This window comes from Mizuhopecten yessoensis, unplaced genomic scaffold, assembly GCF_002113885.1.
Source record: "Mizuhopecten yessoensis strain PY_sf001 unplaced genomic scaffold, ASM211388v2 scaffold11133, whole genome shotgun sequence".
Classification (NCBI taxonomy): Eukaryota; Metazoa; Mollusca; class Bivalvia; order Pectinida; family Pectinidae; genus Mizuhopecten; species Mizuhopecten yessoensis.
In genome coordinates this window covers 1,542,773-1,563,504 of record NW_018408896.1, presented here as the reverse complement: position 1 = coordinate 1,563,504, position 20,732 = coordinate 1,542,773, and the positions used below count along the sequence as shown (strand labels likewise).

The window sequence follows — 20,732 nt, the reverse complement described above, 5'->3', positions numbered from 1 at the left end:
AACTTCCCTCATTGCCATCCCTCAGCTGAAATACTTTATTCACATATTCATTTTAATCGATTGCATTTCAGAGAAACATAACATTGTTTCTTTTAAACTCAATAAATTCCAAAAAGACAAAGATATTGTAACAGATGCCCAAGGATGAAGAAACTCCGGACAAAAAGCAGGAGGGCTTACTAATGGATCGGAGGTAATAGCAGTCCAAAGTGTATACAAGATATTGATCTCGGCCATTAGAAATGGCCTAGCTTCAAATGCAAGTTCCTAAAGCATCAACGTCCTAAAATACAACGGCTTCAAATGCAAACAAACACAACAGTTTCTGGAACAATATGATCGTTACCAAATTACATCTCTTGAGCTGGAAAAAGCTCCGAAAGTCGATCTAAACCCCTAAAACACGTTAAATTACTCTGAACACCTTAGTTTAGGTCCAAATATAGCTGTATCAAATTATCAGGTCCCTGTGGCTGGGAAGGAAAGATTGGCTTAAACCTTAGACAACGCATTTTGGAAGGTTCAATGTAATACTTGCAGAGCACTGTTCCCGGAAAGAAGCTTAAAATAATCAGAAGCTCTTAGAAGTTAGAAAGAGCCCATCTTGTATAATTAAATCTGTTTTATCATATGGACTCCACCATTTATTACCTGATGTTTACAATATTTTCCCTCGGATGATATCTTCGTTACTTAAGGGATGGACCACAGGGGTTCGTTACAAATGTCTGTAATACACATATGCTATACCGATATGGATCACATATGGAACGCCAAATGAACATTTATTCATATAATTGCACCTACCTTAAACAAATTAAAGGTAAAATTTAACTAATGTTAGGTTCAAATATGACGAATTAAACCTATCTTCAATTGACTTGTATCCATCTCCAATTGAATTGTACCTATCTTCAATTATTTGAATATATGTTAATTTGGCGTTCCATATAGAATATGGATCGCCAAATTAAAATATATTCAATTAATTGTACCTATCTTCAAATGATTGAAGATAGGTACAATTAATTGAAGATATGACCAATTTGATTAAAGATTCAATGGAGGAGATGTTGTATTTGTACCTAGATTCAATTCAATTGGAGATGGGTACAAATAATTGTACCTATCTTCATGTAATTGTACCTCTTTTCAATTATTGTACAATTAAATGAATATATGTTAATTTGGCGTTCCATAAACACAGCTAACATAAATGTGTATGTTTATGTTGCAACGAACCCCTGCGGATGGACCGATTGAAACGCTCAAATGGTTGTTCGAACGTCTCCATTGAGGGGTTTGTAGTGCCGTCATTGCAATTTGTGTTCCATAATGCTGTGTGTATATATGTCTTGTTTCCATTGTATTGTATACTGTTGAGCTGTAAAGCTCAAGATAATAAAAAAACCCACCGGAACTGGAATCTTCACTGCCGACTGGATTTGATTGCAACTTTGTATCCATGATTGCTACGTCATCATGACGTTTGGCATTAGTGCTGTAATTCTGATTTCCTCAATTGTTTCTTTCTCCACATAAAATGATTGGCACGCTTTTGTTGAATCTATAAACTGTCTCATTGCCGAGATTTTGGCCATCTATTAAACCCATATCCATCCAGGAACCCATTTCCATCCAGAAACCCATATCCATCCAGAAACCCATATCCAACCAGAAACCCATATCCATCCAGGAACCCATATCCATCCAGGAGCCCATATACATCCAGGAACCCATATCAATCCAGGAGCCCATATCAATCCAGGAGCCCATATCCACCGAGGAACCCATATCCATCCAGGCGCCCATATCCATCCCGGAACCCATATCCACCCACGAACCCATATCCATCCAGAGCCCATATTTATCCAGGTGCCCATATCCATCCAGGAGACCATATCCATCCAGGAGGCCAAATCCATCCAGGAACCCACTTCCATCCAGAAACCCATATCCATCCAGGAACCCATATCCACCCAGGAACCCATATCCACCCAGGAACCCATATCCATCCAGGAGCCCAAATCCATCCAGGAACCCATATCCATCCAGGAGCCCATATTTATCCAGGAGCCTATAGCCATCCAGGAGCCCATAGCCATCCAGGAACCCATATCCATCCAGGAACCCATATCCACCCAGGAGCCCATAGCAATCCAGGAACCAATAGCCATCCAGGAACCCATATCCATCCAGGAACCCATATCTATCCAGGAACCCATAGCCATCCAGGAACCCATATCCATCCAGGAACCCATATCCATCCAGGAGCCCATATCCATCCAGGAACCCATATCCACCCAGGAATCCATAGCCATCCAGAAACCCATAGCCATCCAGGAACCCATAGCCATCCAGAAACCCATATCCATCCAGGAACCCATATCCATCCAGGAACCCATAGCCATCCAGGAACCCATATCCATCCAGGAACCCATATCCATCCAGGAACCTATAGCAATCCAGGAACCCATATCCACCCAGGAGCCCATAGCAATCCAGGAACCAATAGCCATCCAGGAACCCATATCCATCCAGGAACCCATAGCAATCCAGGAACCCATATCCATCCAGGAGCCCATATCCATCCAGGAACCCATATCCACCCAGGAACCCATAGCCATCCAGGAACCCATATCCACCCAGGAACCCATATCCACCCAGGAACCCATATCCATCCAGGAGCCCATATTCATCCAGGAACCCATATCCACCCAGGAACCCATAGCCATCCAGGAACCCATAGCCATCTAGGAACCAATAGCCATCCAGGAACAAAAAGTCTCCTCTTACAGACTACATTTAATCTATAAACTGTCTCATTGCCGAGATTTTGGCAATCTAGAAACCCATATCCATCCAGGAACCCATTTCCATCCAGAAACCCATATCCATCCAGAAAACCATATCCATCCAGGAGCCCATATCCATCAAGGAACCCATAGCCATCCATGAGCCCATAGCCATCCATGAGCCCATATCCATCCAGGAACCCATAGCCATCCAGGAGCCCATATTCATCCAGGAACCCATATCCACCCAGGAACCCATATCCATCCAGGAACCCATATCCACCCAGGAGCCCATATCCATCCAGGAGCCCATAGCCATCCATGAACCCATATCCATCCAGGAGCCCATATCCATCCAGGAACCCATAGCCATCCATGAACCCATATCCATCCAGGAACCCATAGCCATCCAGGAACCCATAGCCATCCAGGAATCAATAGCCATTTAGGAACCCATAGCCATCTAGGTACCAATAGCCATCCAGGAACAAAAAGTCTCTTCTTACAGACTACCTTTATATATTTGTTCATGACCGTTCCAGAATATATTTTGATTGACCCATAAAAGTTCGTGGAAAAGGTCAGAACTGATTGTGACACAGTTTTGGATCCTGTTACGACACCATAAATCCCACAAAAATAATCGTATTTAAAAAATAAAACTGACGGAAATTTGGTGCAGGAATAATTGAGAGAGATTGTTATATAGAGTATTTGGCGCAGGAATAATTGAGAGAGATTGTAATATACTGTGTTTGGCACATGAATAATTGAGAAAGATTGTAATATACAGTATTTGGCGCAGGAATAAGTGAGAGACTGTAATATACAGTATTTGGCGCAGGAATAATTGAGAAAGATTGTAATATACAGTATTTGGCGCAGGTATAAGTGAGAGATTGTAATATACAGTATTTGGCGCAGGTATAAGTGAGAGAGATTGTAATATAGAGTATTTGGCGCAGGTATAAGTGAGAGAGATTGTAATATAGAGTATTTGGCGCAGGAAAAAGTGAGAGATTGTAATATAGAGTATTTGGCGCAGGAAAAAGTGAGAGAGATTGTAATATCCTGTATTTGGCGCAGGAAAAAGTGAGAAATTGTAATATAGAGTATTTGGCGCAGGAATAAGTGAGAGAGATTGTAATATCCCGTATTTGGCGCAGGAAAAAGTGAGAGATATTGTAATATATAGTATTTGAGAAACAATGTATGCAATAGGCATATGGTTGAATATTTCCATAAACCTATACAGGAAATTTCTCGACATTATGAAAATTGTTTTAAAATTACAGCATTTCGACTGACAATTTTTTTATTTGCAGAAATCTAATGCAATGATATCTATAAAACATAGCAATTGACGAGGAGTCATCTGAAACTGGAGGGGAGGAGCCTCACGATGCCAGTGAAAGAAAAGAAAACCCAAAATATCGTTGTTTCACTTTATTGTCGATTTCATCATATTTTTTTTCCAGAATTCATATGTTTATAAAGCTCCAAGGTAGAAATATTTATTTAAGTTGAAATATAACCCCCCAATGGATGCAGTATTTATGTCCTGCTTCTGTTTTCCAGAGAATCTCCGGGCCAAGTCATTCAAAAGTTGGTTAGCTTTATCACAGTTTAACAACATTTTTAAACCTTTAAAAGTTTTGTCAATATACAAGAAAAAATCTCACAATTTTGCATGTACATTCACTCAACTGAATACTTGATATCTAGAAATTGTTACTAATTCAAAGGTTGAGTCTTAAAGATACACAAAATTAAGATTTGCAATAATCACTGATTAAGCTCATCACCTTTTGAACAACTGGGCCCTGGTGTCGAGACTGTCCTTAGAAGTCCAGACTTGTAACATGTCTTGGTGCAAGGACTTCCCGAGATTTCCTGGCGATGTTTTTGGGTGTGCTGTCCAATATTACCTGGACCTTAAACTGATATGATCCATGGATTCTTGTACATGGAAATCCTGAGATAATATCAATATTGGTGATATTTCCGGATTTCTTACCCCATAGGTAATAGTTTTGCTGATCAATTTTCATGATTCTCTCCTTTTAACTTCGAAATATTTTTTTCTGTTTACCATCCAAAGAAAATGTGTATATTGCAGAGTCTTATCTTAGGCTGGTATACTGAACGAAGTATAAAAGTTGTCAGTGTGGTTATTGATATATTTATTAATACATGTACACATCCAATAGTGTTCAGATCCAATGCCAATATCAGCTGATATTCTCATATCTATGTATATAAACATGTATGATTAGAGGTTTTCTTTTAACATGCACTCTTGATCAATATTAGAATATTTTTTGTATAATGATATTATTATGCAATAATGTACTTTGACCATTGCCAGGAGAAATACACCAGAAAGTTACTGAGTGTTGATTATACAGATGTATTTGTATGTGCTTGGAACAATACACCTTGCTCACTCACGTTCACACATCCTCACTGTCACACGCAAAAACAATGGCATTAAAAACACCCCAACAAACATACATAACCACAAGTCAATAGTCAAAAAAACTCTGGGCAGATTTTTCTATTCACTGATCTACATCATTGGTTTGTTGTTAATTTCCAGTGGTAAACACATTTGTTGATTTAAATTCATATTCGGATATTTACATAATGTATATCAAAACACATCAACAACAAAAAAGATGAGATATGTTCAACTTATCCAGCTGCATATTTGTGTGTGTGAATTGGCGAATTCCTTACATTGAGGAAGCTAATTACATGTGTAACAAATGAGACTGATTGTAATCTTGTTTACCAGGTGTTAATGTATCTTGTTAATCGACGACAGACCGATATGAAAAAAGTCGATAAAACGTCAGAATAATTCGGACTAACAGCCGGTGCTGCCATTTCAGTGCTCACAGCTAGCATTCAACAATTCCAGCACTGCCCAAACACTAGAACTAGACTAGAACAAGCGGAGTAACGTATCTTGTTCAAAGATACAACACAGTACCGTGACGTGACTCGAACTCGCAACCCATCGGTCACGAACCCAGCGTCCTATATAAAAGTAATGATTGTTTAAGATTTACATAAGAGTTATGATTGCTGAACATTTTTTCAGTAAGGTTTACATACGAGTTATGATTTTTTCAATAAGGCTTATATATGAGTTTCTAAAATTATTATAATGTAATAAGAAGCAATGTCTATAATTTAAGTGTTAATGATATTTTTAAGATGTACATGGACATTTTAAACTATCAATGACCAAATTGTTAAAAAATGTATTTCAGGGTTGAAAAATTCCCAACAGAAGGTAGATTTGTACTAAAATCTTCAAAGTGCTGCACAATGAAAATACTATAATAGGCTTAGACTGTTGTACAGTGTTGATAACATTGATCCTGATAAAAATAGCACACCAGAACATCTCTGATATCCTGTAATATCAGAATAGGGTACATATTCACACACCAGCATAACAGGCATACCGTACCAGAATGTTGCAGCATAAACAAAGACACTCAAGAAAATCCAAATATACATGTACACACACTAGATTGGTTTTGTACACCTATACAAAATGCTTCAGTTATACATAATAAATATATAACAAAGTTGTAAATGCATAGAAAAAAGGGACTGATGACATAAATGATCATACAACATGTAAGTCTAAATATCAAAATAAATCACAAGGACACATCTGAAATTCCACTTCATGTGAACAGTAAGATCTTCATTAAAATAATTATCAAAGACATTTTTACATACTAAGTTGACAGTCAAACTGAGACTTTTACAATACCTGTATCAAGATAAGTTTCCCTGGAGGGGATCTTAATATTAGTTAATCCAGAATTCCTGATTCAATCTTTTCTCTGTTTAAATAATTCCAAAATAATGATATACTAATCAACACATATGACACGTTTTTTAGCTGATGTAATGCTGCACCAATATCAGCTGTGGTCAGACATCAATATACAGAGCAGTCTAACTGTCACTGTAAAGGACATCAGCCCAGTGGTTCAGACATCAGCCCAGTGGTTCAGACATCAGCCAAGTGGTTCGGACATCAGCCCAGTGGTTTTGTCTCCCTCATCATCCAGTCCAGTGCTGCCTGCTTGCCCTGTCGTCTTAGCTCACTGCCCACTTCGTCCTGGACTGTGCTGTGATATGTGTTAAGCCACTCTACCTGTAAAGTTTTACATCATAGTTTACGTTAGTCATGCTCCTGTACCTGTTTGGGTTATTGATATTTCTATGTGTATCAGTGTGGGTTATTTAAACATGTACCGGTGTGGGTTATTTTAAGATGAACCTATATGTGGGTTATTTTAAGATGAACCTATATGTGGGTTATTTAAATGTGTACCTGTGTGGATTATTTTAAAATGAACTTGTGTGGGTTATTTAAACATGTACATGTGTAGTTTATTTTAAGATGAACCTATGTGGGTTATTTAAATGTGTACCTGTGTGGATTATTTAAACATGTACCTGTGTGGGTTATTTAAACATGTAGCTGTGTGGATTATTTAAACATGTAGCTGTGTGGGTTATTTAAACATGTAGCTTTGTGGGTTATTTAAACATGTACCTGTGTAGGGTATTTTAAGATGAACCTATGTGGGTTATTCAAATGTGTACCTGTGTGGGTTATTTAAACATGTACCTGTGTGGGTTATTTAAACATGTACCTGTGTAGGTTATTCACATATGTATCTGTGTTAATTATACACATGTGTATCTGTGTGAGTTATCTAAATGTGTACTTGTGTGGGTTATTTACATACCATGGTATGTTAATATCTTGGAGGGTTATATACCTGTATGGACTGTATGGGTAATTTACATAGCATAGTACTTATCTTTGAGGGTTACTGAAAATTGTATACATGTGTTGGTTATTCACACATGTTCCTGTGTTTGTTATAATCAACTCTGACAGTGTTTTTTGTAAGAATACATATGATTTAGAAGATCTGGGCATAAATGTATTTAAACTGACATATTTTTCTATTGCTTGTTCCATGATGACTAATTGACCATGATCTATGTACATGCAGAGTTCATGTACATCTGATCTTCAAAGATCAAGGGTTCATAACAAAGGTCTGATGACCTTGACACATCTTCAAAGTCTTTATGACATTTTCTATTATGTACATCATTAATTACCCTATTCCTCTCAACCTACGACGTTATCATTTCTCGTTATACAACATACCTCTCGTTCACTCAGCAGAGACGGACAGATCATCTTTGTCTGGATTGGCACCAAGGTCAAGGGTGCGAAGGTTAGGAAACCTTTATCTTTAAAATTGTTCTGTAAAAAGAGGAAACCATGAAAATATAAAATATAAAATAACATTTGTCAAAAGGACCTTAAATGTCTAAATATGTACTCTGTTTCTACAAATGATTCAGTAATCATAGCCTTTTTCCAATACATGTATCATCTCTTGACTGACCTGTTCTTTTCCTTAACTTAACAACACTTCAGGGACTTATGGCTTCAAATACAGATATTCACATGATAAGAATCGAAGTAGGACAAAAGTGTTTTATTATAATGTCTTTTCGATTCTGATATAAAGTTACGATGAAACTTAAAAAGCCATAATTAGACGAACACAATTTATATAATTATCTCGTCTTGCCAAGATTTAAAAACTTTAACAATTAAACCAAAATGAAAAATGAATGATACCTTCGTTTCCGCCTTTTTAACTACAACTAAATTTTCAATTCTCACTCCAAATTGTCCATCTTCATAATAACCTGGCTCTGAAATAATAAAAAAACCCAGTTCAAAATAAGTCATAGTGATAACTATGCACAATTAATATTATTAGCTATATACCTATCTATATGGTGTATCCATAATTTCCTCCGAAGATTTTGCGGACTGTCCTTTTTGCTTAATGATCTACTGGATATTCATTTTATTTCAATGGAACTGACCTGAACAACAGAGTATGAAGTAAAAGAATCTCATGGAATCCTACCATCAGACAGGACCATCCCTTCCTCGAGAGCCACGTCTGTAAGTGACACTCTGGAGCTGATACCACAGGGACCTGCAAGTATATATATATATATTTATATGTAAGACCCCCAACAGAAAACATACATCTATTATAGGCTTCTACAGAAAATATATATCTCTTTGTAAGTCCTTTACAGAAAAAATTGCCTCTATCTATAATTTTGGTAGGGACTATACCTCCATTTCATTCAGTTTTCTGAACCTTTTAGCATATTTAGATTATAGTCTGATTTATTTAAAGTTCAATTTTATGTTTCTTTCTCTATGTAATATTAATATTGACCACCATTCGGTGAGAAAAACCCGAATTTTTCCCATGTATACTGAATTTAATACTGGGTTTCATGTACCAGGTACATTAGGTGCCATCAACCAGACCATTGTCATCAAGCAAAACATTTCTCCTTATAGTAAACATTAACTAATTGTGAGAATTTTTTATATCAGTCTAAATCTAAAATAAGACTACTACTTTTCTTTCTGTTATCTGTAGTAAAATACATACCTTCATGTACATTTAGGAATGCCCCGACACCATGCCCTGTGCCATGCATATAGTCCAAACCAGCGTCCCATAGTGCTGTTCTAGCTAGTGTGTCCAGACTGTGTCCTGAAAATAAAACAATATTTCTATAGCAACAAAGTGCATGTAGGGAGAAGAGGCGGATTCTGGTTTAGTGTCTGAAGGTTGTGGGATGTTGGGACATATGATGTCAAGTAAGTGGTGGCCAGGTATCAAAGAAAATTTTGGAGTATAACATTTTTCATTTTCTCATTTCTTTCAAGGTGTGTGATAGGGGGGAGTAGGAGGAGCTTGTAGAAGATGCATTGTAAAGTAAAAATATGACATACAGATTTAAAGTTATCTGGGTTGACTCAATAGCATGCCTGTGTGGAGAGTGGGTGGAAGGGGTTGGGCATTGATTGGGAACACCCCTAAATCTACCAATGTAATGAATTGACATGTAGTTATAAGGTCTTATACTTAGCATTACAGGTACAAATTCTGCTGCTAATGTTAGCTTAAGTAAGCCATGAATATATGTACTTTATATCTCAGAAAACAGTCGGTATTTGTCACCGTAAAAACTTTCTATAAACTACAAATCATGAAATGTTACAGATTTATTGAAAGGTGATTCCTGACATATTTAAACTTTTATTTGGAGACAATGAAATCAAAGGCCTATTATTATTATGGAGGGCTATCAGGAATAAACGGGTAACTCACCTTTGACACCATTTGGAAACACAACACTTGACAAGTTTATGTGTCCCTTCAAGACTCTGGTGAAGCATTCCTTGATAAACAAAACACAAAGCTGGATAACACGGAGACATTTACAAAGTTAAAACTCTCAACTGTCAGCAACTTATTCCACAAAACCCTTCATTCATATACGTACATTTCCCAATAGATCTATCACTATATAGTGTAACTACATGCATACACCTACCACTAAGACATATATATATATATGAATAGTTTTATTACCAGAACAGCTAATGTAAAGAACAGGCAATGTGTCAAGGCAACAGATGACGAAAAAGAATGGATAAGCTGATATTTGCCACAGTTAGAAAAATTTAAGGACAGAATACTATAAAATATTAATAGTCAAACTATGAGCAATACCTGACGTAAAATACGTCAACTTCTTATTAATATGTGACGTAAATCTGACGTAAACAATTGACATAATTCCGACGTCAGGAAATGACGTCAACATGACTGTCACTTTTTACCAATATTTGACGTAATTACAACATCAGAATTGAACGTAAATATGACGTCAAGACATGCCTGATGGGTATGCTTGGAGGTTTGTAATACTTCAATAATTCCCAAAAACAAATTTATTTGGGAAACAAACACAATTCCCTCACAGGACATATTTCCCTGTGATCATATTTCCTTAATGCAAGCATATTTCCTTCACACAAATCAAGTTTTTCTCGTAATCGTATCTCCCTAACATGATCATATTCCCATCACAATCATATCTTCCTTGTGACCATATTTCCCTGACCCACACACAATTATATTTCCTTGTGACCATATTTTCCTAACCCAATCATATTTCCCTCACACCATGGTATTTTCCTTGTGGCCATATTTTCTTTACTCGATCTGCTTGTTTCAGTCTACTCAGCTGTATGTGAGTACGAGGTTGGGCAATGCTAGAATTGTAGAATGCTAGCTGTGAGTGCCGAAATGGCAATAATTTGTGAACTGTTAAGACGATCTATGAACTAGGATGTGATAAAGCTCTATATAAGGACCTCAAATTGTTATTATTATGTAACAAGCTCTCGAAACTCATAACATTTAAACATAATTGTTCTACTAATTAAGCTGAGCTGTACGATTAGAGTTGGGCTGTACCATTGGGAAACTTAAAGACAAACCTGGTATAATATTAACCATCGAATAAAATTTGTTAAGGTTTTTGAATATTATTCAATAATATAATGAAGAAATAATAGACTTTATGATGGTAAAATTAATGTGATATGAACCTGGAAAGCGAAGTATCAACCTCTACTTTACCGGGGTCATTATCATTAGCTGTATACTCTAACTGTAAAGTAATTTTAACATTATGTTGATTGTCTCACCTTCTGGAAATCTGACGGTGTACCAAAGTGTATAGTTCTGGTCACATCTGTCGTTCCATCCCTGAGGTTTAAGTAAAACACAATCATTAAATCTCCATTCACTATATGTTTGTCCTGAAAATGCCAACACAATAGCTGAAATTTTCTCATTGAACGGACTCAATATGCAAATGACTGTCACAGCCATTTTAGCCTATTTCTTAGGCTTCCTTCTGTACATTATGCCATATCAACTATCAGTTATTTCAGTGTGACAATACAAATATAATCAATTACAGTGAAAACATCAACATTTATACACCTGTTTGTAATTGATTGTTACAGGTTTACAGGGCTAATCAGTAGCTATTATTATAACTGACAACAACATGCTTTAAATTCATGACAAACAACCAATACTGACATTCTGCTTCTAACAAAACTAAACAAGAAATCAATTAACCGTGATTGTAATCATTTACTTACTTATACTGTGCTCCTGAGTCACAGAGATACATTTCTTCTGTAGTCAATGTCCTGTCCGTTTCGGCTGTCGGTCTATAACATACAAACACTTTATCATAAAAGCATGCATCACCTCAGTTTTAAGTGGCTCAGAGGGCCTGTTTTGCAAGCAATCATCTCAAAATATTCTCATTAAAAGTAGCATTGTAAATGTTTTTCAGTACCAAATGGAACAACACCCTTCCTTTATGAATCATCTTCTTCCTTGGCCTAAGGGTTCTCCATAGCAAATTTGGTTGAAATTGATCAACAATTTAGGAGAAGGAAGCTTTTGAAAACTTCAACACTCAAGTTACCCTCCTTTCAGCCCAGCCGAAAGGGTAGTTGCCCTCACTCTTCACACAACAGTTAATTTCCAGGGACCAATTAAGGATGCTCCATAGAACGTTTTGTTGAGATCTGCATCTTTGTGTATGTGGCAATAAGATGGGGATTTCCACACTTTCAATGTCATAATTCTGAACAAAGATCCTTGGGGAAAGGCAAGATCCTGGGGCTAATCCTGTTAACATGATTATGTTTGTCTCTTCATGGGCATGAGGAGACAGATACAGCCATGCTTACTTAATGTCCAGCAAGCACGTAGTGGGTTTGGATTTCAACCATTTTCATGTTATGAAGTAAGGACAATGTCCAAAGGGCCAACAGAGCCTACAGGGGTAATCACATGGTAACATGGGTTTATTGGTCTCTTTATGTCCAGTAACTGTATATAAGTTTACAGGGTGGTGAGAAGAACGTTTCATGTTTTGACAGAGGTGAGGTCAGACCCAGGATCCCGATACAAGTAGTATGACTGTTCATCTCTTCATGTCCAGTAACTGTATATAAGTTTACAGGGTGGGGAGAAGAACGTTTCATGTTTTGACAGAGGTGAGGTCAGACCCAGGAACCCGATACAAGTAGTATGACTGTTCATCTCTTCATGTCCAGTAACTGTATATAAGTTTACAGGGTGGGGATAAGAACGTTTCATGTTTTGACAGAGGTGAGGTCAGACCCAGGATCCCGATACAAGTAGTATGACTGTTCATCTCTTCATGCCCAGCAATAGTATGATTTATGTATATATATGGGATGATTAATTTCAGCCATTTCCGGTTATAACTCACGCACTTCGTCCCCAAGGGCCGTCGGGACCTGGTGATCAACCATGGCAGCATGGGTCTTTATACCCAGCAATTGTGTGGTTAAAGGGTTGACATCTCAACCCTTCTATGTTATGAACCAAGGTCTGAATTCCCTGGGGCACAACACTCGGATCTATTCTATTATGACTGTGTTGCCTCTTCTTGTCCAGTTATTGTATATATGGTTACAGAATGGGGATCCAAATTTTTTCCTTTTATAACCCAGGGACTAGGTCTTCAGGATTGGGGCCAGTCCCTGTGGACAATCCTTGTAGCCTAAGTGCATTAATATGTTCATGTGATGTTACTTACTTGTAGTGTATGACAGCTCCATGTTCCCCTGTACTAGAGATGGTGGTGAAACTCAAGCTGACATAGTCATCCTGACCCCTGTGATATAAAATAGTTTTAGTTTAAATATTCTAATACTGTTATTATTATTTTTGTCCTCAAGTGGATATAAAATGAATGATCAGAAATTCAAACATAATAGTGACTTCCCTAAGGGAGAAGTTAAACAGGAGAACCATCAAACAGTGGTGTAAATGTACATACAAGTTCAGTGTCTTTTACTTAACAAAGTTTTACATGATTGAAGAGAAGAAATGTTCAAAATATCAAAACTAAGAAACTTCAAGGTTATGGTTACGATATCAAGACAGTCTTTATAGCGGGGGTGAACACCTTGACATGTTATTGTTTCTGACTCCTCACCGTTTGATTTCCTCAAGTTTGTCAGCAGCTGAAACCTCTGTGATGTTGCCTTTGGGAATCTACAAAGCCAAGGCAAACTTATACAGACTCTATCTTTACAAGCAAACAAGTGTTCAGATACAATCTGCATAACCAACGCATGATTGCATAGAATCAACCTATAGAACTAAAGAGTACTTCAATAGTTATATTCTATAAACCCAAGGCACACTTAAATAGAATAGAATACCGATACATCTATAAAACCAAAGAATACAAACAAAACATACCCTTAATACATGTATCATCATTTTTTTGCTTCAAAAATTTGATCATTTATATCAGCAACCAAAGCTGAAGATCCTGTTGCTATGAGAATACAGATCCCAGTATGTCTAGTGATAGATTGATATTATGTGACCCTTTTCCAAAAACAGCAGCAGCTAGTTTTGCTAGCACTACATTTGGAGACTTTGCTGATAATGAACATTGTCGTATGATTCAAACTCACCTCTCGTTCCAACCAGGAGAAGAATTCACATAAAGTGACAGCATCTTTTACCTGGGAAACATAACATATAATTACTTCAATGTATTGATAACCCCTCCTGCCTTCAACAAATGCTGGACTACTAATGTATATTTGTATGTTACTTGTCAAAGGTTACTTTGTATTTTATTGCCAATCTGATACAAGATGCTTTGACCAGAACAGTCAATGAGGAAGTGAGTACCAGAAATAATTTCCAGATCACACCACAACAGGGAAGGGAGAGCCCAAAATCTTGTCTAGTATATATATACATGAGCATCCAATTCTTGTCCAGTATACTAGACTACAGGGAATGGGGTACCAAAAACCTTGTCCAGTATACTAGACTACAGGGAATGGGGTACCAAAAATCTTGTTTAGAATACAGGAACATCCCACTCTTGTCCAGTATACTAGACTACAGGAAATGGGGTACCAAAAATCTTGTTTAGAATACAGGAACATCCCACTCTTGTCCAGTATACTAGACTACAGGAAATGGGGTACCAAAAATCTTGTTTAGAATACAGGAACATCCCACTCTTGTCCAGTATACTAGACTACAGGGAATGGGGTACCAAAAATCTTGTTTAGAATACAGGAACATCCCACTCTTGTCCAGTATACTAGACTACAGGAAATGGGGTACCAAAAATCTTGTTTAGAATACAGGAACATCCCACTCTTGTCCAGTATACTAGACTACAGGAAATGGGGTACCAAAAATCTTGTTTAGAATACAGGAACATCCCACTCTTGTCCAGTATACTAGACTACAGGAAATGGGGTACCAAAAATCTTGTTTAGAATACAGGAACATCCCACTCTTGTCCAGTATACTAGACTACAGGGAATGGGGTACCAAAAATCTTGTTTAGAATACAGGAACATCCCACTCTTGTCCAGTATACTAGACTACAGGAAATGGGGTACCAAAAATCTTGTTTAGAATACAGGAACATCCCACTCTTGTCCAGTATACTAGACTACAGGGAATGGGGTACCAAAAATCTTGTTTAGTATACAGGAACATCCCACTCTTGTCCAGTATACTAGACTACAGGAAATGGGGTACCAAAAATCTTGTATAGATTACAGGAGTATCTAATTGTCCAGTATACTAGACTACAGGGAATGGGGTACCAAAAATCTTGTCCAGTATACTAGACTACAGGGAATGGGGTACCAAAAATCTTGTCCAGTATACTAGACTACAGGGAATGGGGTACCAAAAATCTTGTCCAGTATACTAGACTACAGGGAATGGGGTACCAAAAATCTTGTCCAGTATACTAGACTACAGGGAATGGGGTACCAAAAATCTTGTCCAGTATACTAGACTACAGGGAATGGGGTACCAAAAATCTTGTCCAGTATACTAGACTACAGGGAATGGGGTACCAAAAATCTTGTCCAGTATACTAGACTACAGGGAATGGGGTACCAAAAATCTTGTCCAGTATACTAGACTACAGGGAATGGGGTACCAAAAATCTTGTATACAATACAGGAGTATCTAATTGTCCAGTATACTAGACTACAGGGAATGGGGTACCACAAATCTTGTTTAGAATACAGGAACATCCCACCCTTGTCCAGTATACTAGACTACAGGAAATGGGTTACCAAAAATCTTGTTTAGAATACAGGAGTATCTAATTGTCCAGTATATTAGACTACAGGGAATGGGGTACCAAAAATCTTGTATAGAATAAGGGAGTATCCAATTGTCCAGTATATTAGACTACAGGGAATGGGGTACCAAAAATCTTGTATAGAATAAGGGAGTATCCAATTGTCCAGTATACTAGACTACAGGAAATGGGGTACCAACAATCTTGTATAGAATAAGGGAGTATCCAATTGTCCAGTATACTACCAAAAATATTGTCCAGAATAGTACACTGTAATGTGACATTTTATTTTATGGTACATTGTATATCATTTTATTTTATGGTACATTGTATATCATTTCATTTTATGGTACATTGTATATCATTTTATTTTATGGTACATTGTATATCATTTTATTTTTATTGTCATAAAGCAGCTCTTGCTTCCTCTATAGTTAAGTAAGGGAGACTACTCACGTGTGCTCTCCTTATTCCTTTGAGCTCCACACAATTTTTCACAGCCTTCATCTGAGCAATGGGTGAGGGTAGATTTACTCTCAGGGTCTGGGTAAACAATACAGTCAGTTTTATGTTGGATAAGTCATTAGCTTACTTGGCTTTAATGCTGAATACACCAGCAACTTCTCACTATTGGTTTACTTGTTGAAAATCATTTAAGTGCAGAACCTTTTAGTAATGAAATGTAGCAGCATATATGATATGGAATAAATATAATAGAGTACGGTATCATTTATTTTGAAAATCTGTCATAAATAATGATCCCAAAGGAGTCTACCAATACTAACAAATAAAACTGTATGGAGGAATGGTGGAAGTAATCAACCTGCCGAGGCAAGCATATCAAAAAAAAATAAAAAAATTGAGAAGCACATATATAAGAACTATCATAAAATTGGGTCATCTTGTTCTTGTTGATTCCAGATCTTGCCAAAAATGGTGACTCAAAATCGTTACTTTCATTGAAAAAACATTTTTCAAGTGTTAGATATGTAATCTTACCTTCGGTATTGAACTGATCAGGGCATAGCTGGACTTGGAACTGATCTGTTTGAAAATAAAAACATTTATGATTACTAAAGTGATATTGTGTCTACATATTCCCTATAATGTTAAAAACAGACATAGGGAAGTTTATATACTGGCTACCTTCTTGGAAATATCTCAACCCTTGATATTTACAACAGACAGACATTTCTTTATGTCAGCAGTCACTCACCCATATTTTCCCCTCCACGCTGTCCGGTAGACTGGACACAAACTTGCCAATAGCACTGTAGTCATGAACGGTCACCTTGAGGTCATTGGGACCATTTGACCCGTTGAGCTGAAGGTGCTGTTTCACAGACTTATCTAACTTATCATCACTGATAAACAAACTGGAACATAGAACATAGATATAGAAAGTAGATTTTATTGTTAAAGAGGTATGCGTAGGGTGTTCTAAATAATTGTGTTTTCATCATAGGCAATAACAAATGATCAATATTCAATATATTTGAAGTAACATTTTTATGTGCTTAACAGAATAAAGAAGCCATTTGGATTGATATGTCTCGCCTATGCCCCGCTTCGACCATCAATGCACATATCAGAGAACCTAAGTTAAATGCAAAAACTTAATGTTGATGGAGATGCTGACAAAGTCAACGGACCATGAAAGGTAGGCTGCATCCAGCATTTGATGCACGGGCAGGGATGTACTACCCAAGATGCATGTATGGTGCAAGTATGGCTGATCTAGCACTTATACTTTCAGAGAAACTACCTTAAACGCAAAAACTTAATGTTGATGGAGATGCTGACGAAGTCAATGGACCATGAAAGGTAGGCTGCATCCAGCATTTGATGCATGGGCTGAGATGTACTACCTAAGATGCATGTATGGTCAAGTTTGGTTGTTCTAGCACTTATTTTTTCAGAGAAACTAATTTGAACGCAAAAACTTAATGTTGACGCCGCCGTCGCTGCTGTCACCGTAAAAAGCAACACCTAAGTCTCGCTTCCACTTCGTGACGGCGAGACAAAAATTGATTTGTCATACTCAAAAAGTTTTCAAATTTAGTTGAATATTAAAGATAAAATTCTACTAGTTACGGTAATATTTTATTACCTACTGGAAAGATATAAGCTAGTGTAGATGTAAACATATCCGAGGCATTCTGAACTGAAATATTTGTGGCCACCACTAGCTACCCCAACAGTGAAATGAAATGAGTGTCCTAATTCTAAAATAAGCTTTGTAGTTAGCAGGAACCTGTCATAGGTAGCAGTTTTAAAGCCAATATTTTACAAAACTTCCACCTACAGCACAAAGCTATTACATATGAGGTTTAATTGATAAGTTGCAATGTAACTTGTACTTGTGTAATTTTACATGACAAGGCACAGTAAACTCTACTGCACCTACCAGTATATGTTGAATAAAACTCATCCTGTATCCATACATAGAAATCTCATGGCTCTGGTTCAGCTTACTGCCCATTTAGATAGGATTTAGCAGTGTATTAAAGTCCAATAAAATTACTTCATATAATGTACTATTGTTTTGCCCTTTTAGATTCATTACAACAAAAGTATGAATATCTTACATACCTAAATTACGAGGGGACCCATCTTCAACTATCAATATTTCTAAAAGCTTCTTCTTTCTTGTCATGATACATTGTTATTTCCAAGAAACACTTTTATATATTCAGTATATAGATAGAGATATATATCAGTAGATATATATATATCAGTAGAGATATATATCAAGTCACAGTAAACACATATTTTTCATGGCACAGAAATGTTACTCTGAATGTATGAAACTAAATCTATGCTTATGATACTTATTATATATACTGGTAATAATATTCCAGACTTAATTTCACCGTTGCACTTATTGTGGATTGTCTAACTACAACAGCATTGATCATACTGATTGTATACATACTTGACACTATCTTGTGTGAGGACAGCGTAGGAAAAGAATACGGGATTGTATTCAATATCCGACCCTCGTAGGTTAAACAGATCTACAAAAGAGAAAACACTTACAGTTTTCAAACAAAAATTCTTGCATTTGAAGTTTTTCAATTACAAAAAAATCCATCTTTACAGTGCACTGTTTCAGTATAAACAACAAGGCAAAGTATTGCAAGGCAATCCATAGTCCCCCACCGGTAATAATTTCTATAATTAACAAACAGTACACTAACTTATGTCAGGAAGTGAAGGTCATAGTGAGGTCATAGTGACCTACTTCTTGCACTCCACCATCCCAAGATGTCTTTGTACACCAAATATGGTTACTCCAGGTGAAATAGTATAGAAGATATGCCCCAAACAAACATTTTCAGAAGTAAAGGTGAAAGGTCAAGTCATAGGTCACAGTGACCTAATTCTTCGCTCTGTCATCCCATGATGTCCTTGTACACCAAATCTGGGTACTCCAGGTGAAATAGTATATAAGATATGCCCCAGACAAACATTTTAACAAGTAAAGGTCAAAGGTCAAGTCATAGTGACCTAATTCTTTGTCTCTGCACTCCGCCATCCCAAGATGTTCTTGTACACTACTGTGTCTTCTTGTTAATCCAGATGAAATAGTATAAAAGATATGCCCTGGACAAACTTTTTCAAAATGGTCTTAACAGCCCATCAACACAATAAGGTCATACAGGCTAGGGCCACACAGTAGTCTTAATGGTCTAACAACACAATAAGGTCATACAGGGCTACTGAAGTTAAGGTCAAAGGTCAAAGCATAGGTCACAGTGAGGTCATAGTGACCTTCTTCTTGCACTCTGCCATCCCAAGATGTTCTTGTATATCAAATCTGGTTTCTTCAGGTGAAATAGTATAGAAGATATGTTCCTAGTATTTTCTGCTTTTACATTTGTGTTTAGTCAAAAAGGGGACATTGTAAGTCACTTTTTAATTCTTGCCTCTTAGTTACTCTGTGAGAAATTTCAAAAATTGACAGGTATGGACTGACAGGGAGTAATTTAGGACACGGGCTAAACATATCATTGTATAATACTCATTCAAGTCCTCACTTACATGCTACCTCGTCCAGTGCAGTGATAACTAAGGCTCCGCACTTCTCCCGACTCATTTTCCCTCGGATCGCCGTTACTTTGTCTTGCCATTTCCTTCCTGGAAAATCAAATGATAATTTCCTATCTGAAAACCAGAGGCTATTTATCAGAATATGGAACTGACTGAAAATGAGTTTCCACATGAAGGTAACCAAACAATATTACTAAATACTCTTAACTCATTCACCCCTGAAGACTCATTTGAACTCTTCCAATTCAAAAGTTGGAATAGTTCATTATGAAATTTCAGGGGTGAATGAGGTAAACACTAACTGAGCTGTTTCATTGTTTGTGACTATTTTTACTTCCAACTGATCCTTATTTATGTCCTTGATTGCTGACCAGTGTAATGTCTTTGACCTCTTACCAATCTGTGTATTTGTCCTTGACTGCCAGATTGACTGTTAACTAACCTGTGTAACTCTCCTGAAGTATAAGGAGAGGGTTGGCAGGTGGATCAGGTTGGTCGCCCCACGCCAAGTCCACCAGGTTCTGGCTGATAGGGACCATACTGTGTCCCGTGCTCTTCAGGTGTTTACACATTGGTTTCCAGGCATCTGGAAAATTCATTGTTAAACACTGCTCATATCACAAATACTTGATAGAAGAAATCAAACAAAGGTGATCCAGATATAATGACAAGTATACAGTTCACCGATACAGACATTCTAAAAATAGATTATACCTCCCATTTGATTCATCA

General features: G+C 37.0%; 2 protein-coding genes across 3 annotated transcripts in view; both read right to left on the bottom strand.

Moving 5' to 3' along the window:
* Positions 1-1,518: 1,518 nt before the first annotated feature.
* On the bottom strand, positions 1,519-3,240 carry LOC110466451. The gene is made up of 2 exons (XM_021522950.1): positions 2,853-3,240; positions 1,519-2,753 (listed from the first exon to the last, which is right to left on the bottom strand). The coding sequence occupies exons 1-2, from the start codon at positions 3,238-3,240 to the stop codon at positions 1,519-1,521; spliced, it is 1,623 nt and encodes a 540-aa protein (XP_021378625.1).
* A 986-nt stretch (positions 3,241-4,226) lies between these two features.
* The window catches only part of LOC110466471 (xaa-Pro aminopeptidase 1-like), a 21,239-nt gene continuing 4,733 nt past the window's right edge, over positions 4,227-20,732 (bottom strand). The window contains exons 7-24 of one of the 2 annotated variants that reach the window (XM_021522981.1): positions 20,443-20,586; positions 19,992-20,087; positions 18,883-18,964; positions 17,164-17,323; positions 16,947-16,991; positions 16,404-16,490; positions 14,293-14,343; positions 13,803-13,861; positions 13,401-13,478; positions 11,920-11,991; positions 11,455-11,515; positions 10,067-10,136; positions 9,341-9,445; positions 8,795-8,866; positions 8,497-8,573; positions 8,014-8,112; positions 6,850-6,978; positions 4,227-6,809 (exon numbers count right to left, since the gene is read on the bottom strand). In XM_021522981.1, coding sequence (XP_021378656.1) covers positions 6,859-6,978; positions 8,014-8,112; positions 8,497-8,573; positions 8,795-8,866; positions 9,341-9,445; positions 10,067-10,136; positions 11,455-11,515; positions 11,920-11,991; positions 13,401-13,478; positions 13,803-13,861; positions 14,293-14,343; positions 16,404-16,490; positions 16,947-16,991; positions 17,164-17,323; positions 18,883-18,964; positions 19,992-20,087; positions 20,443-20,586 — 1,478 coding nt within the window. In that variant the 3' untranslated portion in view covers positions 4,227-6,809; positions 6,850-6,858. Of the gene's footprint in view, positions 6,979-8,013; positions 8,113-8,496; positions 8,574-8,794; positions 8,867-9,340; positions 9,446-10,066; positions 10,137-11,454; positions 11,516-11,919; positions 11,992-13,400; positions 13,479-13,802; positions 13,862-14,292; positions 14,344-16,403; positions 16,491-16,946; positions 16,992-17,163; positions 17,324-18,882; positions 18,965-19,991; positions 20,088-20,442; positions 20,587-20,732 lie in introns of both variants that reach the window. The other variant, XM_021522980.1, reaches the window with a different exon arrangement.